The sequence below is a fragment of the Apodemus sylvaticus genome, chromosome 22 (assembly GCF_947179515.1).
Source record: "Apodemus sylvaticus chromosome 22, mApoSyl1.1, whole genome shotgun sequence".
Classification (NCBI taxonomy): domain Eukaryota; kingdom Metazoa; phylum Chordata; class Mammalia; order Rodentia; family Muridae; genus Apodemus; species Apodemus sylvaticus.
In genome coordinates, this window is record NC_067493.1 from 51,047,231 (window position 1) to 51,075,111 (window position 27,881).

At 54.7% G+C, this 27,881-nt stretch overlaps 2 protein-coding genes across 4 annotated transcripts in view; one reads left to right on the forward strand and one right to left on the reverse strand.

The window, feature by feature from the left end:
* Fbxw8 (F-box and WD repeat domain containing 8) overlaps positions 1–5,257 on the forward strand; it is a 92,253-nt gene extending 86,996 nt beyond the window's left edge. The window contains exons 9-11 of the mRNA XM_052167690.1: positions 1,285–1,458; positions 3,064–3,174; positions 3,583–5,257. Coding sequence (XP_052023650.1) covers positions 1,285–1,458; positions 3,064–3,174; positions 3,583–3,727 — 430 coding nt within the window. The 3' untranslated portion in view covers positions 3,728–5,257. The remainder of the gene's footprint in view (positions 1–1,284; positions 1,459–3,063; positions 3,175–3,582) is intronic.
* Positions 5,258–10,186: 4,929 nt separating this feature from the next.
* Tesc (tescalcin) overlaps positions 10,187–27,881 on the reverse strand; it is a 32,482-nt gene continuing 14,787 nt past the window's right edge. The window contains exons 2-8 of one of the 3 annotated variants that reach the window (XM_052167765.1): positions 26,982–27,051; positions 18,976–19,056; positions 17,821–17,960; positions 16,304–16,365; positions 16,098–16,205; positions 12,481–12,528; positions 10,187–10,455 (exon numbers count right to left, since the gene is read on the reverse strand). In XM_052167765.1, the coding sequence (XP_052023725.1) occupies positions 10,378–10,455; positions 12,481–12,528; positions 16,098–16,205; positions 16,304–16,365; positions 17,821–17,960; positions 18,976–19,056; positions 26,982–27,051 (587 nt within the window). In that variant the 3' untranslated portion in view covers positions 10,187–10,377. Of the gene's footprint in view, positions 10,456–12,480; positions 12,529–16,097; positions 16,206–16,298; positions 16,366–17,820; positions 17,961–18,975; positions 19,057–26,981; positions 27,052–27,881 lie in introns of all 3 variants that reach the window. The other 2 variants (XM_052167766.1, XM_052167767.1) reach the window with 2 other exon arrangements.

Sequence of the window (27,881 nt, forward strand, 5' to 3'; positions counted from 1 at the left end):
TGTTGAGGGTGGCCTGGAACTTGCCATCCTCCTGCCTCAGCCTCTCGGGTACCTGGTATTACATGTAACACAGCATACACTGACATTGAGTGCTAACATAAATCTAAAAATCCATTTAAGATCATGTGGTGCCCATGTAGACAGGAAGAGTCTCCGTGGTCTGCCTCACATGGGTACTGGGAACCAAACTCGGATCCTCTCCGAGAGCAATCCATGTTTTTAACTGTGGCTCCACCTCTGCAGCCCTTTGAGTATATGTCTTACAGTTAAGGGTGGTTTAGACAAACTGGAGCTGTCGGGGCTGAAGAGGTGGCTCACCAGGTAAGAGCACAGGCCCAGATCTCACTCCCAGTGCCCACATGGCAGCTCACAGCTGTAACTCCAGGCCCCGCGGATCTGGCGACCTCCCCTGAGTTTTGCAGATGTGCACACAAACATGATTGTAATGTAATCGTTGATTTGGGCATATAATAAATTGCTGTTTCGCTTCTATTTGGTATCCTTTTTGATTCATGGTGAGCAGAAGAGGTGCTGTCTGGAGGAATCCTTCTAGAGCTGGGGGCTCGCCTCAGCCCCCCGGAGCGGACGGCAGCTCTCCTGTGCACCGTGTCTCCAGGGTGGCCTCATGTTAACAACCCGCCTTCCTGGGCTTTTGTGTGCGCGCGCCGCAGGGCTGCTCCTCACCTGGGCTCCCGTGCTTGTTGTTCAGTGTGGAGAATGTCTGTTTTCTGTGTTCCTAAAGAGTCACTTGCTCATCAAAGTTTTGAATTTTGGACATTGAACTAGGGGAAAAAAAGACAAGCAGAAAACCTGGAGAGGTGATAGACGAAGGGAAGAAATGGAGTTGTGAAATTCATCACACACCCTGTCTGTAAAAAGGAAGCTAGCTCTCCATTACTTTGCTCCTGCTCCCCATGGGCCAGCTTACCAAATTTTGGTAAAATTTGCTCCAGCTCTTCTGGCTCAGGACTGCAATACCCACCCTTGTCCCATGTGTGCCTGGTGACCACACACAAGCAAGTGTCCGTGAGGCCTTCAGGGCCTAGGGTCATCCCGGGCCTCGGAAGCAGCTTGTGTGCCCTGTGTAGGTGGAGTCCGGGACAACACAAGCATGCTTGCTTCTGCCTCGCCTGGCTTTCTGGAGGATTTGTTTCTGATCACAGACAACACTTCTCTGTAGGGCAGGTGATTCCCATGGGAGATCCCACCGGAGCGCCCCAGGGACTGCGGTGCTGGTCCTTGCGGGCTCCCTCAGTCACTCTCTCCCTGGTGCTCTTCTTCCAGAGTGAGGATCCATGACCTCCGCAGCGATAAGATCGCCCTGTCGCTGTCTGCACATCAGCTGGGGGTGTCCGCAGTCCAGATGGACGACTGGAAGGTGGTCAGTGGAGGCGAGGAGGGGCTGGTGTCTGTGTGGGATTACCGCATGAACCGCAAGCTGTGGGAGGTGCACTCCAGGTACGCTGGTCCCTGTCTACACACGGTGGCTCCCAGGCCACCTGCGCCCTCGCTGCACCTTCCCGAAAGCCCTGTTGCAGGAGAGATGACCTAGGCTTGGGGCGACACACGGCCCTCATGACGCATCCTGGCTGCATAGGATGCAGTGAGCGCTTCACGACTATGCACGGGTCACTGTATGAACTCCTTCATCCTAATTTCCAGGAAAAGGAAGATGCCAGCTTGGGGAGACGAATTTCTAGTGTGCAGGTTCAGTGTATCCAGGTGTAGTCTGTGTGCCTCCCTTCAGTGTGAAGAAGGGCACTGGGGTGGGAGTTGAGTGAGCCTTGGGTAAGGGGAACTCACGGCAGCTTAAGCAGGCATGTTGAGGGAGAGTCCTGTCCAGGGCACCGGCCAGGGCCTTCTAGGACTGCAGCCCTACTGTGGGATTGTTCGTGCAAGCCGCAGCAGCATAGAAGGCCCACCTGGCTCAGGTGCCTTCAGGGCCAGAGCCTGCCCGGAGTCCTCCAGCGGAACACTGGCTCCTCTATAACGCGAGGTGTGATGCTGTGGAAGGGCCCAGCTTGAGAGCATAACGCAGACAGCTCTCTTCCCCAGATACATACACTCCCAAAGGCGAAAAGTAGATGGCTTGCTTTCTTGGCCTGCAGCGTTTATCAGATCAGAACCCCCAGTCATACCACCCTGCCTCTGCCCTTGCTGTCCCTAATTTCACTGCTGATACACCATGGTGCCACCAGGTGGTGCCAAAAGGCAGCGCAAAAGGCCCACACTGGAACCAGCATTAGCCTGAGCTTCAGGAAAGCCAGTACTGGCGGTTGGTTCTCTGAGTTCAGGACAGTGCCAGCCTTCCTGGACCTCTGCAGTGCTCACTGCCAAGGGGAGGCCAGGGAAGTGAGGTCCCTGCTCTCCAGCCCAGGGCACCCTGGCTAAGGCCTTCTCTCTGTAGGCACCCTGTGTCTGTCCCAAGCTCGGTCTGGAGTACCTGCTGTCTGAGCCCCCGTCTTCAACCTGCCTTCTTCCACAGCTCCCTCCCCTCCATGTCCCTTTGCCAAAGGGCCTGTTGTTGCTGCAGGCTGCCTCCTTTCCTAGTGGCCTCAGCCAGCCACACTGGGGGTGCTGTGGTATTCCTCCTCCTTGCAAAGGTGGGCTCCTTCCTTCCCACTAGTTTGGAGGCTCTGTGGGCAAGCACCCATCGTCAGGAGCCCACACTCTGTTGTCCCCTGGCTCACAGTATGGCCTCAGCAGAGACAGAGGCTGTCACCATCACTTCAGGACTGGGGCCTCACCCTGCCCAGGGGTGAGAACTTGCCCATGTAGCTTGTTGGATCTCTATGCCATGTTATAGGTTTATCTCAAGTTGAATGTTGTTATAGCTCAAATACACCAACTTACTGAAGCAGTCAGCTGGGATGTGAGAAAGTTAGAAGTGTGTTTGCACAATGACGTGGTACCAGAGAAGGCCTTGTTTGCACCCGCTGTGTGAGCTGAGCTGGGCCTAGTTTCTTCTTGTCCACAGTGGGAAGTGCCTAGAGGGTTCTGCTGTGCACAGCCGGGGAAGGCTGCTCCTGCTCCTGCCTTACAGTGCTCTTCCTACTTCTGCAGGCACCCTGTGCGCTATCTCTCCTTCAATAGCCACAGCCTGATCACCGCCAACGTGCCCTACGAGAAGGTGCTGAGAAACTCCGACCTCGACAACTTTGCCTGTCACAGGAGGTCAGTGTCAGGTTGGGCGGCGTTTGCACAATCTGAGAAGTGACTGTGTGTTTCCCTGTTCCATCCCAGTCACATCGTCCTGTCCGGGCATCGGCCACGGTCCTGGTTTTATAGAAATGTGGAACACAGTGACTGCTCTAACAGGAGCATATGCTGAGTTTCTGTGTCTCTGCAGCTGCTCCGGGTGTCAGGGACAGCAGGGACACAATGTCAGTTGACAGGCAGACTCTCTGCTGAGATCCCTTCAGATGCTTCTTCATAAACTCTGTCTTTGGGCCTCCCTGCTCCCCTCAGCCCTGGGGTCTGTATATCTATCTGACACGCTGTGGCCACAGTGCAAAGCTAGCCTGGACTATGCACGTGTCCCCACAGCAGCCTTGCTGACTGGTGTTTGTCTCTTTCCTTTAGACATCGTGGCCTGATCCATGCCTATGAGTTTGCTGTGGACCAGCTGACCTTCCAGAGCCCCCTTCCTGTCTGCCGCTTACCACGTGACACCATGGACGGATCCAGTTATGACCTAGCACTATCTTTCCCCCATGACAGCCTTTAGGGTGCCACCTCATGTAGAAGTGGGAAGGGCAGTTTTACAAGTATTAGAGCTGGAGGGAGGCTCTGCAGCACGTAGCGGGAGTTTGACAGTGCCCTGTTGCCCTGTGCAGAGCCGGACTCCACTGTTGCTTTCCTCCCTCCCTCCCTCCCTCCCTCCCAGGGCTTTGGTAGGACTGGCTAATGACTCAGAGTTAACCTTTCCAGGGGTGGCTCCTCCCCGTCAGCCCGTGGCAGCAGTGACACCCTCCCTCGTTCCACAGGCCGGGCACATGGGGCCTTCACTCCCACTGGTCTCCTGGGTGTGGTGCTGAGGGTGGAACCTAGAGTCTCATACATGGAGGCAAGCGCTCAGCCCCCAACGCTTCCCCAGCTTGCAGTGCTCTCCTGACCCCACCCAGCGCAGCCCCCTCAGGGGTTCTCACACAGTTCATAATTACAGAGCCACCCTTACCTGTGTGAGGAGTGTTCCGCTTCACTTGCTGTTCTGTCCTGTACATGTGCAGGAGACAGCCATCCCTCCCTGCAGAGGGAAAGGGCCATTGCCCAGGGGTGGGGAGGGGGTCCCTTCCCTCAGCAGCCACAGCTCACCCACTCTGCCTTCAGAGTATCACAGGCAAATCCTCACACAGTGGCCAGGAGACCCAGTCACAGCTCTTCAAAATCCCCACAGACTAGGCACCTAACACATGTAGAGGCCACCAGGTCTCAGGAGGCAGAGTCCCTCCCCCAGCGAATACCAGCTCAAAAGACAAGTGGGCCAGCCAGCTCCACATTGGATCTGCAGAGAGCTCCATGGGGTGGAGCCCAAGCCTGGGACAAACGGTGCTGAAAAGGGGTGTACACCTCGCCCAGAGTCACGCCGAGAGCCGGCAGCCTGCTCTGTGTCCAGTGCTGGAATGGAGTCTGGTGGGGCCATGATCTCAGATCACAACATTGAGCCTGAGATGCCCATGTCTGCTGCACAGGACACAGAGCCTGCTGAGGCTGAGGCCTCTCCTCTTGCAGAACCCTTCCCTTACAGAACACAAAGTGCCCAGGGCAGCACATCTCCCTCTCGCTGGGCTGGCGCCCCCTGCTGGCCAGGTCTTGCTGTCTTCACTGACGATTTCACAGTCCTGGAGCTGTCCACTGGAGAAACCACCAGAAACTTGTGCGGTCAGCTCCCTTCCAGGCTTCACAGCCATGAGAGGCTACTGAAGAGCTTCAAGCGCAGACGCAGAGGTGACTAGTTTCAAGCAAACATACTCTCCTGGTCCCCAGCCCTGCCCCGTTAGGAAAAGCACCCAGAGCCTCTGCTCTCAGCCTCCTGAAGACACCCCCTTCCTCCAGATCTGCCCTCACTGGCATCCGGGGTTGCTGCCGCCACACTGGGAACAGGGTAGGGAACAGGTGGTCTCTGTTAGCTCCTGTGCTGCCTCTGAAGCTGGAAGACACCAGGATGCATCCCTGAGAGCTAGAGGTGGCCACACCCTGCAGCTTGCCTCTGCCTTAAGGGGCCACATCTGCTCTGTTATTAAAGGTTCTGGACTTACGGCCTGGTGTGCTGCTCCTGTAAGGTACACAGGACTGATGGTCCTGGGCTCGTCTGAAGCTGTCCTCTGCCCCGTGGAGCTCTGGGTGGGCTGGCTGTCCGTGCAGGAGACCTGCTTCTCCTGAAGCTCAGACAGCAGTTCCCGTGGAGAGATCCTCTGCATACTGTGTGTGGCTTTCATGAGCAACAGGACTGCCAGCCTTCCCCAGCAGGGCACTTAAGTTCTTCCCGGGTGAGGAGGCCGGCAGCCTCAGGACAAGGCACTTGGTGCCTTTATGAGAGTGGCATGCCCCGGTCTGAGTGTTACAGGGCAGCACCACAAGCCAGATGCTTGGCATTGAGAACAGTCTCCCTAGTGAGGGGTTTCAGGTGATGACTGCCCCTTGACTGTGGCTCAGATGGAGACACTACCACCCATGAGCTCTTGCTTGAAACAGCAGATGGCACGGGCTATGGCACTGTGGCCACACAGCCAAGCCAGATGGTTACCTGGCTACTGTGGCAGGCCTGTGGTGACTTGGCCAGCACTGCCCCTATGCGCAGTAGCAGAGCCCTTCCTCGGCAGCCACCTGTGCCCAGCCTCCGACGCTGCCTACTGCTGTGCACTAGGGAACGTCTCCCTGGGACTGGAGAGGAGCGTCAGCTTGTGCCCAGCTGAGCCTGCTCTGTGGTGGCCACCCTTCCCAGGACAAATGTGCTGCTGCCTCTCGCCACTGGGGGGCCCTTGGAGTACCCCCACTTACCCTGTGGGGACAAGCCTGTCCCTTGCTTGCTTGGCCTAACTGTGTCGCCACCCTGCCCTGGCCAGAGTGCTGAGCCCTCTTGTAGCCATGTCCCTGCCCCAGCCCCACTGGCACTTGTTCAATTCAAGACAAAGGTGCCACTGATGCCATTGGGAGTGGCCTGGGTTAGGCACTGGCTCCCTCAAGGTCACGGCATACAGGGACAGCCCTTACAGCAGGTGTTCGCCAAACCTCAAGGTGACTTGCATTTCTGCCTCTCCTCCCGCCAACATGGGCTTTTCCAGCACAGCGGAACTTGGCCTGGTCAACTGCAGGGTCAGACCTGAGGGCCTGCCCTCTCCCAGTTAGCACAGCACACAGGAGTATGAAGCAGAGTCTAACAGAGCAGGTTTGTTCAAGTCTTGAAGAACCTGGTTGAGTTGCAAGCTGCTCTGCTCTTGCTCTGTTTCTTACCCATAAATTCTCTGTCACTGGGCTGCAGGTATCCAGCCAGCCATTTCTATGAGGTTTGCATCACGCAGCCCTCTGGGGAATGTACCAGATTAAACATTAGCCTCAAACCACCACCAAGCTGGGGGGTGGAGGGGACTTTATAAGTAGAGCAGTAGTGACCCCCACTTGATGTCACACCACTCAGGAGGATTTTAAGTTTGAGGACCTGGTTCTAGAAACCAAAGTCGGTAACAGGACAATGCTATAGAATACGGGGACTACACCTGACCTCCACCCAGCCGCTGAGACCCCAGCGCCACCTGCTTCCACACCCTGGGGCCTCACAGCTCCTCGGCAGCAGCCTTAGATGCTACCTGGTCAGATTCAGTCTGATGGAGATTGCTAGCCAGTGTGGTTGATGGACGGAGAGCCTGTACTTACCCAGCCTTCGCACAAGTCCTGCCCCACGATGCTGATGGAGGCGCCTCATCTGGCTCGCGTCACACAGGGATGGGAGGCCTGGCTGCCCGGGGCAGGGTACAACCCACACACAGTCCTACAAGAACCCATCTATCTGCTTCCTCCCTGCCCTGCAGATCTCACAGCCCACGAGGTTTGTTGCTCCAAGGCCAGAAGCCCCACGGGGTACTAAGGAATTAGTCTGTGCTCCTGGGAGCAGGTTTACACCAGTTCATGGTCTTTATCCTGCCTAGGTAGGCAGCTGCAGAGCATGCTGGGAGCCAAGCAGTAGGTCCTCGGGTGATTTCTAGGGTGAGAATGCAGCCTGGCCTAGTGAGCCATTGTGAACGGATGAGCCTGCTTCTGGGCCTGAAGGCCTGGGCTCCCAGTGAGTCAATCTCGTTTTAATTAGCTGTTTGGATTAGCTGTGCCCAGAGCTTCAAAGACATCAGCAAGCCCTCAAAGGGGAGCCCGAGCCAGCACGCTTGATGCCCGTCCATCACAGTATCTTCCCAGCTAGACCTCCAGGCTTGGGCCGAGGGGAGGCGATCCATTATTTATGAAACATTTTACATTCATGAACTGCCTTTGTTGAGAAGGATATAACTGAAACAAACTGGGAGAGTCTCAGGAAACCCGGGCCCAGGAGATGCCAAAGTGACAGGCTGCCCAGAGTCTGCAGCCCCTCCTCGCCATGACAGGGAGCCAGGCTCCAGATACTTTAAGCATTATGTCCCCACACTGACCTGCTGGCTTTCTAGAGCCCTAGAGCCAGTAGAAACCTAGAAGCCAGGAAGTCCCCCAAGTTGTGGGGGTACCTTTGTGGGGTTCTCCCCAGAGCTGACAGTTTGCTTGGCTCTGAGCAGGGAGATGGGAGCCCCAACATCTGCTCCTGCCTGCTGCGTTGCTAGGGCTCTTGCCAAACAGGTCTGCATTCAGAAGCACGGCCCTGGCAGTGCCTTCCTTCCAACCTCCTTCCTCACCAGTCCAGAAGAGGGTGCTGCTGGGTGGTCCTGCAGGCCAGCATCAAACCCAGGCCTGCCCTGCCCTGCCTGCCAAGTGCTTGCTCGGAACACCTGCAGACCCTGCAGCTCCTCACTTGCCTCTGGGGTCCAACATAGTCACCAGTCCAGCACCCTCATGCACATACACACATTCTCACGTACACGCACACATAGCACCATCCTAACACATTCCCTGAGCAATCTCTGCACACCCCTATAATTGGCCACATAGCTTTTAAGACATACTAGCTTGAACCTCATCCCCCGCAGTAGCGTGGGGCTCACTTCTGTAGCCAAGTTACCTTTCCCCTCCGTGCACCTGGGAAAGCACCTGTTGTTGAGAAGATCCATCCACCACTCAGAATCACCCCAGACAGCCTGCTTGGGGGTGGCAGCACGGAAGGGACACACAGAAGCTGCCACTGAATCTGGCACATCACCATGGTGACAGCCTGCCATCAGTCATGACAAGCACCCACATCCAGAGAGGAGGCTGCAGGGGTCTCCACCAAGACCAGAACAATCCGCTCTGTTCCTGCAACAGGATTGTTTGTTCAGGCATGAGTCACTGTCCCCTGAGCAGTACTGGGGGCAGACGCCAGGATTTCACCAGACCAGCAGAACTAAGATGCATGTGCCAGGCGGCACAGTGGCTTAGGAGGTAAGAGCATTTGGTGCAAGAGCCTGACTGCTGGAGTTTGATTACCATGTGGGAAAAGGGGGCGGGGCTGAAGAGCCGGATGAGCTCCCAGCACCCACATCAGGCATCTCCATGGGGTACCCACACTCGTGTACAAACAAAGGCATATACACTTCTTCATAGTAAAAGGCTGACACGGTGGCCCACATCTGTAATCCCAGAGCTCCTGTGAGATGGGAGGCAGACAGGACAGCTGCCAGACGCCTGGAGTTCACAGATGTTGGGAGAGCCCCTACCTCAATGTGATGGAAGGTAAGAACGGACCTGTCGTCCTCTGACCTACACACACACATACACCCCGTAGCATGTGCACACCCTTGGTGACACACTGATAGTAACAAGTTAAGGTGCATACATGGGGCTGGAGAGACATGGCTTAGTGGGTAAGAGGTCCAACTGCTCTCCTGAAGGTCCTGAGTTCAAATCCCAGCAACCACAGAGATCTGACGCCCTCTTCTGGTGTGTCTGAAGACAGCTACAGTGTATTTAACATATAATAATAAACCTTTGGGCTGGAGCAAGCAGGGCCAGAGCAAACAAGGCTGATCAGAGTGAGCAGAGGCCCTACATTCAATCCTCAGCAACCAAATGAAGGCTCACAACCATCTGTACAGCTACAGTGTGCTCAGATACATAAATCTTTTAAAACAATAAAGTGTGTATGTTAGGGGGCTGGAGAGGGGCCTCGGTGTCTAAGAGCACTGGCTGTACAATTATGAGAACCAGAGTCTATCCCTCGGTACCCACAGAACAAGCCAGCACCTCTAACTCCAGCTCCAAAGGATCTGCATCCCCTTCTAGCCAGCGTGCACTCCTGTGCACAGATGCATAGACACACAAACTGTTTAGCCACCTCCACACACACGGCAAAGACCCAGAAGGGAAAGCAAGGAAATAGAGTGGCGCTACATCATGACTGCCCTCTGGGCCCTAGGGAGCCCCAGTCAACCACCATGTGGCCATTGACAGACAACACAAAGGAGACCAAGCACACTCAGAACAAGACAAGACGTCTAACTACGCATGCCAACAGCAGCAGTTGCCAGTTACCCAGAGCATCCTAGAGCAACACCCAAGAGACTGGGAAAGCAAACACCAGCGAGCCAGCCGCAGGTTGTGGGGGGCTCTGCAGTCAACATTTCATCTACCAGCCCAGCCCTACCCCCATCCTGAAATGAGCGGCGACAAGCCAAGCCGTACAAGTTAGTTACCTACAGTGGGCACCTCTGGTCTCCACTACTGCCCGTGCTGGGGGCTGTCCAGGGCTCACAACTGGGTCCATGCTGTCAGGAGGAACCCACCATCAGGAGCTGGTGTCAGCCAGCCAGCCGACCATGATGGTGCTGAGAAAACCCCAGTACCTACATGCCAGGTCTTCTGGAAGCCTGCCCAGACAGACTCTTCCTGGCTTCCCCTGGGTGGAGACCACAGGTGGACGCCTAGTCCTTCAGGGAGGAAACAGATGGTACAGGAGGACCAGCAGACAAGACAGAGGGCCTTCCTCGCCAGTCTCTGCCTGTTCCTCAGAGTCAGTCTTATGCCACTGAAGACCAGGTTCCTTTAAGGGATGTGAGGGGACAGATGAGGATGCTGGGTTCATTAGGAAACTTTATTGTCACTGTTTGAGATAAAAACATCAAAGTCCCACATACCGTGCACCCCACAAGGAGGATAACAAAAGTTACTGATTGTCACAGAAGCCCAGGCAAAGGGCTGAACATAGGCCCTCGGCCACCCTCAGCTTCCGGCCACCCCCTCCCTTGCATGGCCAGCGGCATCAAGTCAGTGGCAGAGGGCGATGGTCTCCATGTTGAGAAAGCGGATGTGCATCTTGGTCTCAATGTCGATGCCCTGCCAGATCTGGAATGGAGGGGAGGGAGTGGCATCAGCAGACGTCCCCACCACTGCCAGGCGCCCGCCTGAGCCAGGTCCTCGGCCTGCCCACCCGCGGCCCTACCACCGACCGACCGAGCCGCCATTTGCTCGTGAGGAGGAGGACAGGTTCCAAGGCTGAGCTAAATGAGGAAGGAGTCTGCGTGGTTACTCTGGCTCTGACCGTCAGAGGCACGGCTGAGATGGCCGCCGTGGGGCTGGGATGAAGTCGTGAATCCGAGCAAGCGAGGGCTCGCTGGGCTCCATGATCTCACTCCCCCACCCACCCGATGGCCTCTGAGACTTCCAGCCTCCTTTTCCCCAGTGCAATCCCGGCCAGAGTTGTCTCCCCATGCTGCTCCCTCTCCAGACCCAGACTGGGTCAGCAGAGCATCGTGTAGACAGACGCCTAGGGGCGGTTATGTGGCAGACGTCACTACCAGCCATCATTTAAGGACCTGCCAGCTTGGTCACCATAGCCTTGCTGGGATAAGAGGTCATCTGCTTCAAACTGATGCTCAGGTAGAGTGATACTGCTGTGGACTGTCACGCTTGGCCAGTAAGGACCTGGAAATTCAGATCAGGAGGCCACTGGCCTACAGGACAAGGCCTTGTCCCTCCCAAGATCACCCTCTCATACTGCGAGTAGGGAGTCAGGATGGGAGCAGGGACAGAGGGTGCTACACTGCCAAGGTATCACTGAGCATCTGCAGAGATGCGCCCCACCCCCTGGATGAGACAGGCCTTGGAGCTAGGCTTCCCCCTGTCCCCGTTCTGGTCCTGTGGGGGACACAGAAACAGTTCCACTTCACAAAGAGCAGCCACAACTATTGGGAGTTCGAGATGTTCTCTGAGAGAGATCCTAGACTCCATGATGAATTCAGCCAAGTTCTGGGTGAAGGCACAGACACTAGGGGGCACCAGAAGGGACAAAGTGGGGAGCTAGCTTCTGAAGAGCCCCCAAGGAAAGCAACAGGGTTGGTTTGTCACAAAAGTCTTACTCTAGCCCAGGCTGGCTTTGAACTCAAGATGCCCTAGCCTCAGTCTCCTGGGCCAACACTACACTTGTGTACAACCACAGCACACTCAAGGTAACCGTGCCTCTTCCCGATGCTCCTGCTGCCCTGGCATCCTGGATAGCGTTCCTAGATAACAGGTCCCAGGCACACCTAAACAGATCCATACACAAACAGCGCCTGGCTCCTCCCTCCACACACCCTGTGTAGCCTGGGGTGTGGGCCTGTCATGAGAGCAGCAGCTGACCTCTGCCTCCTCCCCTGAGAGGCTGGGGCTGTGGTGCCTGCCTGCCTGCCTGCCTGCCTGCCTGCCTGCAGTGGGCATCCCTCTAGTGAGCAGACTGCAAAATGAACCCTAGAGGCCCCAGGCTCCTTCCAGGCACACTGGGTTCATAGGTCTTCCTCCTCCGTCCTGACCTCTACCCCCAGAAGGCCTCAGAGACATGACTTTGGCATTTTCTTCTTCCTGCTTCCGGATACCTTGGTCATTGCAGCATCCAGGAGCCAGTCTTAATTCCAGCCCTAAAGTGTGTGTGACAGGAACGGCTGTCCACCAGATTGGCTGCAGACGCCATTACAGGAGCAGTAAGTGGGGGACCAGTCATGACTCCCAACAGGATGCTCTAGGGAGGCAAAACTCAGCACCATGCCACTTGCTCCTGTCCATTTGCAGAATACTGGTGTTTGTCCTCATGCAGGAAGTTTTCAGAATATTCCAGAACCTCTGCTGCTGAAAAATCAACTGCTCCCAGAAATGGTTGCCAGTGTCCCAAGAGGAAGAGAAACTCACATCTCACACATCTCACATCTACTTGCATGCCACTTAATTCACAGACCTCACAGCAACACCACCCTTGCCACATAAGCCAAGCAATGGCTTGCAAGGCCTTCCTATAGAACAGCCCCGGTGGGCACTTCCCACCGGTGGGAATCTGCCAACAGTCACCAGGTCCTCATGGTGGCCTGGAGCCCCCATCTTTCCCCCCCTGGCACCCACCTTCAGGAAGTCCTCAAAGGTGATCCCCTCATATACCTGGTCCGGTTCCTGAGGAAAAAGATTGTAGTCAGAGTGGCCAGAGAGTCTCCCAGGTTCTTCTGAGAGAGTCCACCTCCTCCCAACACCCAGAGCCCAGAGCCCAGAGGTAGCATTTTTAAAGGCAGAGTTAGAAAAGCAGGGTCATTTGTTTCTAGCCAAGGCCAGTTTCTTAGAACCCCAACAGAGCCACAGGTTTTATCCCAGGACAGTCAGGGGCATGGACCTTCCTTCCCAATACAGGCCACCTCACCCTGTCCCTAGAAATTTAGCCACCAAGATACATCCTGCCAGCCTGGGTCCCGCCTCAGCTCCCTGTACTGATAACACAACTATTCTGGGCTAATCTATGCTCACAGCCCACTAGGGTAAAGGGAAGGGCATGGAGGGCTCTGTGTGGCCACCCTGGTGCCCATGAGTCACCATGATAACCAGGGAACAGAGTGTGGCTTCAGCCAGGGGCCTAGCATGCTTAACCGAGCTGGTCTCCAGATGTCCCCATCCTACCTGTATCATCCTACACAAGAAATGATGCCAGGACTCTGCACACATACACTTCAAAAACAGTTTGCCCAGCAGCTCGCTGTGACAGTGACCAGCAGTGTAGGCCCCAAAGGTTCCTGCTGGGCACTCAGAGGGTCCCCTGCACTACCCCAGAGTCCTGCACCAGGATTCTACCCTTCATGGCTATCAGGGGGCTAGCCTCTTCTCGGTGTGGAAAGGCTCTGAGATGTACACACAGCCAAGAATAGGAGACCCACACAGAGCAGGCGCGTGCAGTTCCCAAGCATGCTTGTAGAAATGTCACCCGCCCACTGGACACATGTCTCTGCCAAGGGGAAAGAATGCCAGGTCATGTCCAGGGCTGGAGAGGTGGCTCAGTGGTTAAGAGCACTGACTGCTCTTCCAGAAGTCCTGAGTTCAATTCCTAGCAACCACATGGTGGCTCACAACCATCTGTAATGGGATCTGATGCCCTCTTCTGGTGTGTCTGAGGACAGTGATGATGTACTTATACACATAAAGCAAATAAATATTTTTTTAAAAAAAGTAGTAGGAGGAGGCCGTGTCCAATCAAGGTGGGTTGGTGTAACTGCAATTGGCGTCAAGCTAGGCGAGAGCTCAGTGGTACAGCATGAGCTTAGCATGCACTGGGCACTGAGTTCAAAACCCAGATCTTCATCGCCACCCCTCCAAAATGCAAGTGACCGGACACGACAGAACAGCAAAGATGTGTGTGTGTGTGTGTGTGTGTGTGTGTGTGTGTCTGCTGGTGCTGTAGAAAAGTATGCCAAGGCTGGTTCCCCAGGGTAGGGCCTAGACTGGGCATGACCTTTCACCCTCTCCCAGTTGCTCTTGGGGCCAAGGGTCAACACTCCTTTAAAGTTTCCACGCTTCTTAAAACATTTCATAAGAGCTGGGCGGTGGTGGCGCACACCTGTAATCCCAGCACTCTGGGAGGCAGAGGCAGGCAGATTTCTGAGTTCAAGGCCAGCCTGGTAAACAGAGTGAGTTCCAGGACAGCCAGGGCTACACAGAGAAACCCTGTCTTAAGAAAGAAAAAAAAAATTTCATAAGGGGGCTGGAGAGATAGCTCAGTAGTTAAGAGCACCAACTACTCTTCTGAAGGTCCTGAGTTCAAATCCCAGCAACCACATGGTGGCTCACAACCATCTGTAATAAGATCTGATGCCCTCTTCTGGTGCATCTGAAGACAGCTACAGTGTACTTAGATATAACAATAAATAAATCTTTTAAAAAAATTAAAAATTTTCATAACTCCCCCCCTCCCCAGTTTTCCACTGGCCTGGCCCTGCCCAGTCCCCAGGGCTTTTCCTCTGTCCCTCCCTCTCCAGGGCACCATGCTCCCAGGCTGGGTGAGGGGAGCTAATTATAGACTCAGGCTCCACTGTGAGGAGTGGAACAGGAGGGTGGTGCTGGCAAGGACAGAAGGCCGGGAGTTGGGGAGCACGGGATAAAGCCTGCCCTGCCTAGCCCAGCGGCCCCACCCTCGCCCGCCAAGATCCCCTGCACAGACAGGACCTAAAGATGGTACTTAGAGAGTCACCACCCAAGTCAATAAGCAGCTGTGGAACAGCATCAAAGGAGAAACGGTGGGTGGCTGTCGGGTGAGTGGAGCGGTCAGAAGCATTTGCCAACCTGGGAAGCCATGGCTACCTGACCCACAGCTCAGCCCCAGCCGCAGTGGGGTCTGTGCTGACCTGGCTAACACTTGCAGTGTGTGTTCCACGGGTAGACACTCACGCCAGGCTCCCTGGTGGCCCTGTCCCTAAAGCACCAGGGATCTGCACTGGGGATGCCGCCACCCCTGAGGCAGAGCAGATTTGATGGAAATCAACAGGCACCAGCTGCCAGCAATTTTACCACAGCAAATTAAGAAAAGTCACCTGTTGAAAGGGAAGCAGGCTTGGAATCCTTTACTGAGGGAGAGTGTAATGAAGCCAAATGCGTGTTTGGCTCACCTCGGTTACAAGGGGAGTACTGGTCTCCACCAGGTCAGAGCCCTAAGGCAGTTCACACACACAGTGTGACTTTAAAAAACAAAACCACCCAATGGAGCAGCTAGAGAAAGGACCCAAGGAGTTGAAGATGTCTGCAGCTCCACAGGAGGAACAATAATATGTACCAACCAGTACCCCCAGAGCTCCCAGGGACTAAAACACCAACCAAAGAGTACACATAGTGACCCATGGCTCCAGCTACATATGTAGCATAAGATGACCATTTCAGACATCAATGAGAGGAGAGGCCATTGGTCCTGGGAAGTCTAGATGCCCCAGAATAGGGGAATGCAAGTCAAGAAATTGGTAGGAGCGTGAGCAGGGGGAGGGGGAGGGATTAGAGGTCTAATTCAGAAGGGGATACCATTTGAAATGTAAACAAAGCAAACATCTATAAATAAATAAACAAACAAATAAATAAATAAAACAAGGCCACTTCCCTCTCTGAGAGAAAAGCACAGATAGATACAAGCTAGAGCAACCCCACCCTGCAAGAGAGACCCCACACAGGAAAGATCACAAGCTCCAGAGAAATCTTCAGAACTGGGCCTCAGTTTCCCCAGCAGTAGAACGAGGCTGAAGCAGTGTACGCATACTGCCAAGCCCCTGCTCTGCAGCCCCTCACTCAGTCCCTCCGCTGCCCCCCAACACCAGTGGTCTTCATAAACAAAAGGTGCTGGCCTCCAACATCCAGGCCCAAGAACACCTCCACTTCACTCAGTGAGGACACAGGGCACGTAGGGGTTCAGTGCCACCCTCAGGGGTAAGGATGGGGGGTCAGGAAGGCCACAGTGGCGCTCCTTAGGCCATAATCTCTGCTTCCCCAGTCACATAGATCTCCAGACCTGCAGTCTCCCAGAGGCAGAAGAACCTGCACTGGGCCGTGACCTCTGCTCCACACCAGGCTCTGGTTAGAAAGAGCATGGAGCAGGGCGCCTGGCTCCTGCCCTGAGGCCTTCAAGCAGCACAGACTCAGTCACCGGGAAGGCAGTGTGGAGCTGCAGAGGGGTGTGTGTGTGCTGGTGAACTCCTGCCTCCCTCTACGCCAAGGGCTCTCACCATCTGCCCCACACACACACTGGCGGCCTCCAGCATGGCTCCGTCTGCAATGGACCGAGCGGACTCCTTCTCAATGTGAGGGTTCCCGGAGAGCAGCTCCTCCACCACCTGCCAGTGGGGCAGACACTTGGTGACCTTGGGACTCGACAGTCCGAGAAGGGGGAGACGCCAGGAGCCCCAGGCAGGGCCAAGAGAGCATACTTTACATTTCTATACTCTTCCAGGGTGATGCGGCCGTCACTGTCCGAGTCATACATGTGGAACAGAACTGCAGGCAACAGAGGACAGAGGAGCCGGTTAGGCCAAGCCAGGAGTGGGGCCTGGGTCCCCTTCTCCCTGGGACTCCCACTCTGAAGCGGTACCAAACTAAACGCAAAACATCATGGAAAGATCTAGATGCCGAAGCATTAGGGCAGAAGGGCACCGGGCATGGGACCCAACTGGTCTCTCCCTAGTGGGATGCGTTGAACGTTTACGCTTCAATCTCCCATCTCTTAAAACAGGAATTAGAGGGATTAGCACCTGCTCCCCACGACACTTCAGACACGTGTGACAGGACGTGAAGATCTCGTGAGCTCAGAGCGTCTCAGGTATCACTTTAAAATGCCAGGTCTTGAGCCACAATGCCCACATCCTGATTAGTGGCCAGTGCTGGCCAGTCCTAGGTAGATCCTGAGGGTGGTGGGGACTTAGCAAGGCCTGGCTGCCTGTCTCAGGCTTGGCCACAGCCCACAAAGATGAAGTGCTGGGTAGCCGCTCCCCACAACACTCTGCTCTGGCATCCATCAGGAACCAAGGGCCCAGACCCATGCAAAGTATTTCCTGCTCATGATGTCCTAGCTGACCCTGTGAGATGAGGGCGGCCACAGCCCACTTCACAGATGAGATGTCAAGGCCTATTAAGTGCTAAGACAGCGGTCCTGAACTGGTTCAGACCTGTTATCCTCTGATTTCATGATCCCCACCCCAGCCCTCTAAGCAAACAAACACTGGGACTGTGGGTATGTCCTAAACAGTGACACAGGAGGCCCAGGGGACACTCAGGACGGTTGTTCTCACCAGCTCCTCGAATACACTCCAGAGCTAAACATAGCCAAGCACTCAGAGCCTGAGGGGGTGGGGAGGGACGCAGGAAGGTCAGGAAAAGACCACAGGGGTAAAAGGAGACACGCCAAGGGACACTGCTTGGCTCTGTGCTGCCGTCCAGCCAAGATGGCCACTAAATGCTCCTAGAGCTGATGACCTAAGGTGGAGCCTCAGAAGAAGGCTGCCACAGACTGTGCTCCCAGAATGCCATGGGGGAGAGGTGTGGGACCCTGACTCCGGGGCTCCCCAGCCCTGGATGCAAGGTTCTGTCTGCAACAGAGTCCTCTCCTCAGCCCCACAGCCATAATGTTCAGGGTCAGTACACCATGCCCGGGTTCAAAGTCACACAGTAAGATTTCAAGGGAAACCCAGGTCTTTAAACTACATCACCCCATACCCCATATCTCCACCCCTCCCCACCCATCCTGTCCCAAAAGGCCAGAAGCTTGCTGGACTTTTTATGAAGCTGCCACCAAGGTGCAACTTCAGAGAGGCCACCCCAACTCTGTTGTTTAGGGGCTGATGGTGTAAGGACATGGACTCTGTCCCCTGGCTATCTCCCTCCCTCCTACGGATGGTCTAGCCTCCTGCTGTTGGGGAATCCCCACATTTGGAGAAGCTGGGACTCGGCACATACATTTCAGCTTCTCCTTCCGAGACAGCTCCACCTGCTCCTCGCCCAGGGTGGTGTCGATGGGCCGGAAGTAGGACATGATAGTCAGGAAGTCCTCAAAGTTGATCTCATCGGCCAGGCCGCTGGGTCCCTTGCGCAGGTTCCTAAGGTGCAGCAGGAGGAGGGAGGACCTCGGTACATAAAAACATCTCTCGAGATGGCTCTGACTTCTACAAGTACTGAGTATTACACACACTCACACACAATCTCATGACAAGGCCCCCTGGCCTCCTGTTCCCAAGAATTTGCCTGAGCTGTCTGCCACAGTCCTTCCTTCACCTACCCTGAAGTGTTCCTGTTTCTCCAGCTAGGCCTCAGCCTAGCTTAGTTACCTCCCAGTAATTCCCATGACAGACCCATCAGTTCAGAGGTCAGAGTCCTTGTCATCCAATCAGATCTCTAGAGCCCCGCCAGCTGGGGCTGGAATGATGCCTTCCGCACTTGAGCCCATGAGCCCAGCTGGACCTCTGGGTCTTAGCCTTGGCCACAGGTGGGGAAACTGAACTTCCCGGCCCACAGGAGCCATAAGAAGTCAGTGCTGAGCTTGGGGCTAGGGGCGGGTCCCAGAGGGAGAGGGCCTGCCTGGCACACCTGAGGCCCTGGGGTCCATTCCAGAACCAAGGATAAAATACAAAAAGCAGAACTAGGAGCCAGCTCAGCGGGTGACATGTTTGTCCAGTAAGCATAAAGACTGGGATGTGGGTGAGTTGTGAGCCTGTAATCTCAGTTCTGGGGAGGCTGAGGCAGGAGGATTCCCCGGAGTTCCCTTGGCCAGCCAGCCTAGCTATATTGGCAAACTCTAGGCCAGTGAGCAGTCCTGTCTCAGAACAAGGACAGCCACCTGAGAAATGTCAGCTAAGGATGCCTTCCAGCATCCACAAACTCATAAACATACGTGTACCCCTACCTACACACCGACATGCGAATGTGAAGAAAACCCAAAGCGTCTGCTAGGTTGGGAGTCCTTTGTCACGAAGCCAGCAGTGACTCACAGAGAAGTGGATGGAGCCCAGGAGAGCCGGCCAAAGCCATGCAGGACTGTCCTCCCCCACCCACTCTGCATTTGATGACGGAAGATGCAGGCCACCTCGGCCTGCCCACCCCCAAGAGGAAGCACACCTGTTGTCAAAGAAGGCACGGACGATTTTGGATCGGATCGGGTTGAGCTCCAGGTCAGGGACATTGTTGAAGTTCTCCTTGCTGTAGTCCAGGACGCACAGGAGAGACAGTCACAAGAGAAAAGTCATCAGTGCCATCGGACACAGGCAGTGAGGTATCACTTCATCTCCGACACCCCCCTCCCCCCTCCCCGTGCCTCAGGCCTCTGCCTACAGACTGGGTGCCAGTGGGCGGTCTGAGGGAGCCTGACACTTGGGCAACACATGCTCAGGCTAAAGAGACAAGATCTGCAGAGTTGGGGGAGGGGAAGGGGAGGGGGAGTCCTGCAGTGGCTGCGCTGGACTCCCAGCACAAGGATTTGAGCCAGAAGGGCCTCAAGGAAACGGACTCTCTGGGTATCTCCTGACCTGGCACCTCCCAGCATGTGCCCAAGAGATGTAGCACACACGGGCAGTCTCCACGGCAGCAGGGCTCCTAAAAACGGCAGAAGAGCCAACAATGCTGGCTACCAGATAAACTGATAGCTGAACTGCTTCGGACTGCCCACCCAGGAGAATATTATGCAGCCAGGAAAAGAACTGGACACTGATGCCCACTGCAGGAGGATGAACCCAAAGATGGACACTGTTGGAAAGGCATTGGTGGTGAAAGATCACATGATTCCACTTAGATGATGTGTTCAGAACAGGCTGAGCCACTGAAGCAAAAATCTGGGGGAGCCAGAAGACGCCTAAGGGGACAAGCATCTCTGGGGTGACAAATATCCTGGATACCCGCTCTGCAGAGACACTGGCACCACTGTGCAATTATAAGCTTGAGCTGTAAGGTGTGTGTGTTTTCGTTCAGTAAAGGCGTTCACCCTACCAGCAGCTATGGGCCTCTGTGGGGACGCAGACATAGTCTCAGCTGCCTGTCCTCAGGGAGGGGCAAAGCCTCCATTCAGGCTGCCTGTGCCTGTTCTATGGCAATGACCTTCTGGGGGACCAAGGGCAAGCCTAGTACTCCAGTAGACAAGAATGAAAGCTCAGGTGGGGGTGGGGTTGGCTGTTTTGGTTTGTTTTAAAAAAGGAGGACATTAGGGGAGGGATGTGGCACCGGACTAGACCTGAGCAGGAGCAGAGGCTGTTTGACTTGGGAGGGACCACAAACAATCGCTTATCCTGTCCTGGCTTTACCTCGCAGGAGAAGGGGCCTCAGGCTCCAGACACCAGGTGAACCAGCAGAACCAGGTGACCGGATCTCTCCTGTTCTCCTGTTCTCGATACCCCTGGGTGGCTTCCTGCCCCTCCCTCATGGCTGGACTGGTGGCATCTAGCCAGACAGGAGCTGGTGACTGAGCACAGCCACCTTCTATATTCACCAGAGCCCAATTTGGAAGGACACAATTAGGGCAGTTGTCCCTGTGCGCTAGGTGCCACCATATGACAAAAGGAAGAAAGAAAAAAGAAAGCGAGCTTGGAACAGGGTGGATGAAGGAAGGGATGGGGTGGTGGGGTCGATGAGAGGGCCAAGAGGGTGGTGACCAGAGTTCAATTCCCAAAAGCCACATAAATGTGGAAGGAGAGAAGCAACTCCACAAAGTTATGCAGACACGCAGGAACTTTTAAGAAGGAATCCAGTCAGGTGGGTGCAGTGGTTCAACCTGAAGTCCCAGGGACTTGAGAATCTGAGCCCAGGATTCTTTTTGTTTGGTTTTGTTTGGTTTTTCGAGACAGGGTTTCTCTGTATAGCCCTGGCTGTCCTGGAACTCACTCTGTAGACCAGGCTGGCCTCAAACTCAGAAATCCACCTGCCTCTGCCTCCCGAGTGCTGGGATTAAAGGCGTGCACCACCACTGCCTGGCTGAGCCTGGGATTCTGAGGCCAGCCTGGGGAACACAGAGAGACTCAGAAACAAAGAAAAAAAAAGTCCGGTCAGACATCATGGTGCACGCCTTTAATCTCAGCACACAGGAAGCTGAGGCAGGTGGATCTCTGAGTTTGAGGCCAGCTTGGTCTACAGAGCAAGTTCCAGGACAGCCAGGGCTACACAGAGAAACCCTGTCTCGAAAAACAAAGCAAATAATAATAATAAAATTATTAAGCAAAATCAAATCAGGCAGCACGTGTTGGTGGTGCATGCCTGGGATCCTAGAGATGAGGAGGCTGAGGCAGGAGGATCACAAGGTATTCTGGGCCTGCCCAGACTCTGTCCAATGATACCCCAACCAGATGAAGGAAGACACATTCTGGCACTGAGCCTTAAGAACATCACACTCAGGAAGAAGTGAGCACGCATGGAGTCAGGTTTCCAGGGTGATGCGGGTGGGTGGCAGGAGAGGGTTTCTTTCTGGGATACTTAAATGCATCTTTAATGGCTGGATCGTTCACAGGTATGACCTCTCTCCAAACTAACTAAAAACTGCTCCCTCTGGCTTCCTTAAAATAAGAAGCAAGGCACCGTCATTTCCATAGAGGGAGTTTCCACACAGGATAACGGCTAACAGCCCTTGCAACTGGAAACTAAGAGGACCCAGGGAGCCCCTCGGGGACAGACACAGGGCTCTGCCCCATCCCCACACAGTTGCTAGCCCAAAACAACCACAGGAAGAAGCAAGAGAAACCAGAAGCCTGGAGAACTGACCAGAGCCAAGGTTACCACAGACACCATCAGATCATCAGAGGCCCTCCCCTTTCCTGTCCACTGCTCAGATGACAGTCACGGTTGCAGTGGCTGCCTGAACTCTGAGGCCTGCAAGCAGGTACCTCACCCGAGGGAAGCCGCTGATGGGGCTCCTGTGATCCCTGAAGTAAATGTGACACAGGGCCAGTCACCTGCCCAGGCTCACCCAGCTGTGACAAATCACACTTGGAACCCAGGCAGAGCAAAGTCACGCTCATGCGTCCGGCTCCTCCCTCTCCACTCTCCTCGCCTCCACTCTACTCTCCTACCCAGCCCCTTCTTCTGTGAGGCTCTGTCTCCTGGCCTGTGAGAGAGGGGAGGTAGAGAGGCTGTGACTGCTGACCCAGGCTCTGTCCCCTGCTGCGCATGGTGTGTGTGTGTCCTGCCCCCCAGCTTCAGATGCCCCACTTGTAAGATAGGGATCTGAGGAATACGCACGACACTGGAACAGGGGTGTCACACATGAACACTGATGGGAACAGGGACACCATGGAGGTGTAGCAGTGGACAGACTTAATGACAGAGATCACATTAGTGATGGCCGACAGTGCAGCCCTCATGCCCCCATGAGAACCCCAGTTGGGCAGGCACTTGGCTCATTTTAGAGACAAGGGAGGCAGAAGAAATAAGAAATTGCCCCTTAGCTGAAACTGGTAGCACCTGTTATCCCAGGTACTTAGGGAACTGAGGCAGGAGGATTATAAGTTTGAGGCCAGCCTACATAGCTTAGCAAGCCCCTGTCTCACAAGTAGAAAAGGGGCTGGGGATGTAGCTCAGTACAGAGCACTTGCCAGAAGCCCCCAAAAATGGAGGGGGAGGGGAGGAGGGAGGAGGCTACCCCCTAGGAGTGACCTGGTCTGTTGCCCCTGATCTGGAAGCAGTCATACATGAGAGAGGAAGGTCTGGTCATCTGGTACCCAGAGACCTCTGACTTCTGCTGTCCCCTACTCTGACAAAGAGAAGGCAAGTTACATGGCCAATGCTGAGCCAGGCCAAGTGGAGCAGCCTCAGGCCTCGGGGTCTTGTGCCCACCAGACCCTTGCCGAGCTTTGTTGGCAGGGCTCAGCTCTGGGTGGTGCAGCCATGGGAGTAGCCCCGCTCTATCCCAGGGCCATGGCTGCCGGCAGATCATTGCCCTTGGACCAAGCTGACCCACTTACCATCAGTCCAGTGCTGCCGCCCTAGTGGCCAGCAAAAAAAAAAAACCACCAGAACACCCCAAGAGACACCCACATTTGGCCTCCTCCAGGGCAGCTTAAACCCTGCAGTAGGGGGTGTCTAAGCCATCTACCCCAAGTTCTGAAGTGTCCTCCCCATGCCAGTGAGGTTCACACCCACAGATGGTGACAGTGATGGGCCCTGCTTTCATAGACAAGAGTGTGGAGTCCAGAGAGGTCTAGCCAGTAAGCTGCAGTCACACAGCAGGCTAGCAGAAGCACTCCAACACCAGGGAGCCCCACCCCCTTTCTCCGGTTTGTACTTTTTGGCTTTGGAGAGCATCAGGGCTCAATGGGCACCCACTCCTGCCCAGCTTTATCCTCAGCCCCGCTGGGGACTCACAAAGAGTGACAAGCATTCATCCCACAAAAGAACACACAAACCAAGAAAGCTACGGAGAGCTGGGTTGGCCCCTTCTGCAGGCGCAGGGCTGTGGGCTTAGTTTCCGGTGGCTTGTGAGGCTCGGCTCAGCTGCCAAGGCCTCTCAGCCAGGCCTCAGAGCAGAACTAACAGTGAGCCCTGTGTCTTGCCTCCTGACTCTGGTTTCTGGGGGCTTCCCCATCCTGAGAGGCCGTGGGTTTTCCTCTTCACATGCACAGCTCTGCCAAGTCCTCACAGCACCCAGTGTTGGGTGCGTGCGTTCTTTCTTTCTTTCTTTCTTTCTTTCTTTCTTTCTTTCTTTCTTTCTTTCTTTCTTTCTTTCTTTCTTTTCTTTCTTTCCCTTCTTTCTTTCTTTTAAAGATTTATTTATTTATTTTATGTATATGAGTACACTGTAGCTGTATAGAGGGTTATAAGCCTTCATGTGGTTGCTCAGGACCTCTGGAATTGAACTCAGGACCTCTGCCTGCTCCAGTCAACCTGTCTTGCTCCAGCCAGCCCCACTAACTCCAGTCCAAAGACTTATTTATTATTATAAATAAGTACACTGTAGCTGTCTTTAGACACCCCAGAAGAGGCCATAAGATCTCATTACGGATGGTTGTAAGCTACCATGTGGTTGCTGGGATTTGAACTCAGGTCCTCTGGAAGAGCAGTCAGTGCTCTTAACTGCTGAGCTGTCTCTCCAGCCCCAAGTTGGGTGCTTTCCATACTAGGGAAACTGAGGCCCTCTTTGGGACTCTTTAGGGAAGGAACCATATCTCACGGGGCAAATGTCTTCCCAGGCAGTGCTGCACACAGGCCTGGAGGATGGGAGGGGACCATGAGGGTGACAGCTGAGAGGGATGGACAGAAGGACAGGAGAACAGGACAGCAAACCCACACTCTGGGTAGAATTGATCACTTTCTAATGGTTCAGAAGCGAATGAGATAGATGAGCAGCACAGGGCAGCTCAGGGGTGGGGGTGGGGGAAGCCAACAGAAGGCCAGGGCCCATTCACTATGACCAAGAAGCATGGGGGGGGGAGGGCTCACCTGGGCACACCAAGTGTAGTGGGACTGCAGTGTGCTGTAACATTGGGCTGAGGCCCTGGTGAGGCTCACAGGAAGCATTTCAAGCCACAACTTCCTCCAGGGAAGTCAGGGGTGGGGAGTACCTCTTCCCCTGACAACACAGCCTGAGGCTACTGTCCCCACTACAGCACCCAACTTGGTCACTCTGCTCATGATACACATGGGTTGGCTTGTACATGCTCCGTCCAGGGAGGGGCACTATTAGAAGGTATGGCCTTAGCCGGGTGGTAGTGGTGCACACCTATAATCCCAGCACTCTGGGAGGCAGAGGCGGGTGAATTTCTGAGTTTGAGGCCAGCCTGGTCTACAGAGTGAGTTCCAGGACAGCCAGGGCTATACAGAGAAACCCTGCCTAGAAAAAAACAAATCCAAAAAAAAAAACAAAAAACAAAAAAAACAAAACAAAAAACCCAGAAGGTGTGGCCTTGTTGGGGTGGGCATGATTTTGTTGGAGTAGGCGTGGCCCTGTTGGAGTGGGTGTGTCACTGTAAGTAAGGGCTTTAAGACCTTCATCCTAACTTCCTGGAGGCCAGTCTTCCACTGGCAGCCTTCAGATGAAGACGTAGAACTCTCAGCTCCTCCTGCACCATGCCTGCCTGGAAGCTGCCATGTTCCCATCTTGATGATAATGGACTGAGCCTCTGATCCTTCATGGAGAGGCCCTGGACACCTGCTGTGTGCTCACAACTCATAGGATGGACCCACCAACCGTAGCTAGTAACCGCGCTAAGAGGCAGCATGCTATCCGCAGCACTGGTGCTCAACATCCACTCACACCTCACCGTTTAACTGTCCTCCTTCCTCTGATCCCAAACTTGCCTCTGTGGAGAAGGGACCTCTCAGGCATCCGTCCCCTCCCCCACAGGACTCAGGACTCCTTCTCCCTCCAAGCACAATCGCCAGCCTCTGCTCCCCATGTCAGATGGAGCACAAGAACCTGGCCCACTTGACAAGTACCTGGGGACCAACCATACGCATCTGAGGCTTAATGCTCAGACTGAAGCCCAAAGAAACAGCCTGCTCTACATGGAGGGCTGGCTCCAAGGGAGGGGGTGGGGTGGGTGCTGGCCCAAAGCCATGTGGCCACCAGCTTGAAGTTTCTCTCTCAGGTTTTTTGCCTGCATGCACCTCAAGTTGGAAGAGATGGAATCTGACCGGAAGCCAGGTCAGACAGGATCTGACTCCAGAGCCTATGCCCTCACAATGCCCTCATAAGGCAGTTTGTTTCTGGCTGCGGGCCATGGAAACTGGCTCGGAATGAGGCACCTGTGCCCGTGAGAGCCGGGCAGCTCCAAAGGTGCCCAGGCTTTTCCTCTGGGCTTAAAGAGTAGGACGGCTGCTCTGCACAGATCAATCCTTCTGTCTTTGATCGTGTGTGTGTGTGTGTGTGTGTGTGTGTGTGTGTGTGTGTGTGTGTAACCGAGATTAGAGGCCACAGAACCTGTGAGACCATGGAAGCCTTCCGGATGATGCTCTAGTCAACAATGTGCCTTTGTGTAGGAGGCAAGGGAACGTGCGTGTGCACACGGTTCCCTCAAAGGACAGGACAAAGCCCGCCTATAAAGAGAAAGGTTTCCTGCAGCCCATGCGAGGCTTGCATCCGTGTTACAGTGACGTCACCTTGACACCTCGTGTGTATTTGAGGACAACGCTATCTGCTAGAAAGTTTGTGACAGAAGTCTTTCCATGTTGCAGGGTCTGGTATCTCCCACCTGCCCTTCCAGCTGCTCACAATGACAAGTGAGCCCAAGGCCAGCCTGGGCTACAGAGTGAGTCCAAGGATAGCCTGAGCTACAGAGTGAGTCCAAGGCTAGCCTGAGCTATAGAGTGAGTCCAAGGCTAGCCTGGGCTACAGAGTGAGTCCAAGGCTAGCCTGGGCTACAGAGTGAGTCCAAGGCTAGCCTGGGCTACAGAGTGAGTCCAAGGCTAGCCTGAGCTATAGAGTGAGTCCAAGGCTAGCCTGAGCTATAGAGTGAGTCCAAGGCTAGCCTGAGCTATAGAGTGAGTCCAAGGCTAGCCTGGGCAACTTAGTGTAGTACACCAAAGGGAAAAAAGGAGCTGGGGCTGTAGACCAAGGCAAGGCGTCTGCCCAGCACGGATGCTGCCATGTTTAACCCAAGCACCAAAAAACAACAAGCAAACAAACAAACAAACAAACGAACGTGACACCAGAGAAGAAAAATGTCTACTTCCCTAGCAGGAGGTTGGCCCCTCCTTGTTGACAGCCTCATCTTGTCCAAGGCTGGAACGACCCAGAGGAAGTAAAGTCTAGAGATAGACCCAGCAGGGCGACACCAGCGTCCTGTACACAGCTCTGTCAGTAGACCCTCAGAATCCCAGCACCAGGGAGGACCCGGCGGGCGCTCAGCATGGTGGGGGAGGGGGTGGGGCTTCAGGACAAGTCCAGATCATACGCGACATAAAGATGATGAGCAGGGCTGGGTGGCTGTCTCTTCCCTGGCTTCCCCTGAGAGTGTCTGTTCCTGTAGAACCAGATAGGGCCCCTTCCTCCCTCCACATCTTATCTTATAGGGACCCAGGAGAATTCAAACAACAGGTTTGCTTCAGAAACTGGGACAGACCTTGGGGCCAGCCCAGAACCACATGAACCCAGGGTAAGTGATAACACAGAAAGTAACTCGAAGCCCAAGGCTGGCGGCTGCGCGTCTTACCGAATGGTGGGCTGGTCGCCGCTTAGCTGCTTGAATCTCCGGTGCAGTTGCTCTATCTGGTCCGAGGAGACTAAGAAGGGGGAGGAGAGAGAGAGAAAGAGAGAGAGAGAGAGAGAGAGAGAGAGAGAGAGAGAGATCATTGACATTGAAGTGGTTGAAGCCTGCAGTGTTCTTGTGACACCCCTCCCCTTGGCCACCGCCATCCTTCTTGTGACATTGTGACATCTCCCTCGACCACACAGAACCAAAACTGAGGGACACAGGAGAGCTTCTCCACTTTCTGCCTGCAGGGACAGCTCCAGGCCATCATCTAATCCCTTAGCAAGAAGGCAGCCATTCTAAGTGATAGCTCCTGATGGTGGGCCACTCCCCCAGGTCCCTCTACCACCCACTAAAGAGGAACTCGGACCTGCTTGTTTGCCCACCCCCCATCCTGTCCCACATATGCCGGTGGAGGCTTGTCTTGTCTGGGAGAAGGCTGGGTGGGGAAAGCAGAAAGAAAAGGGAGGTGGGCCTGGAAGAAGAGGGAGTCCCATAGACACACGGTGCTCCCCACTTCAGAGAGAGAGCTGGTTAACCAGAGGTGGTCATGTGGACATCTCTGGCTTTACTGGTCACTCAAAGGCTCTTTGAAGACCACAGCACTAGCAAGCCAGTCCCAAGCCCTTGCCACATGGGACATCACCTATGTCACCCAGATGCTTGATGCTCAGGGCCTTCGAGTCCGCCTAGGGACCATGTCCAGCTCAGGCCAAACAGTGACTGGACTTGAGGCCCACCATACACACCTGCACTCTGTGACACTCAGCCCCCTGTCCCTCCCCTCCTGCCCCTCTCTCTTATTCTAGAGCAGCGGTTCTCACCCTGCCTAATGCTACGATCCTTTAATACAGCTCCTCA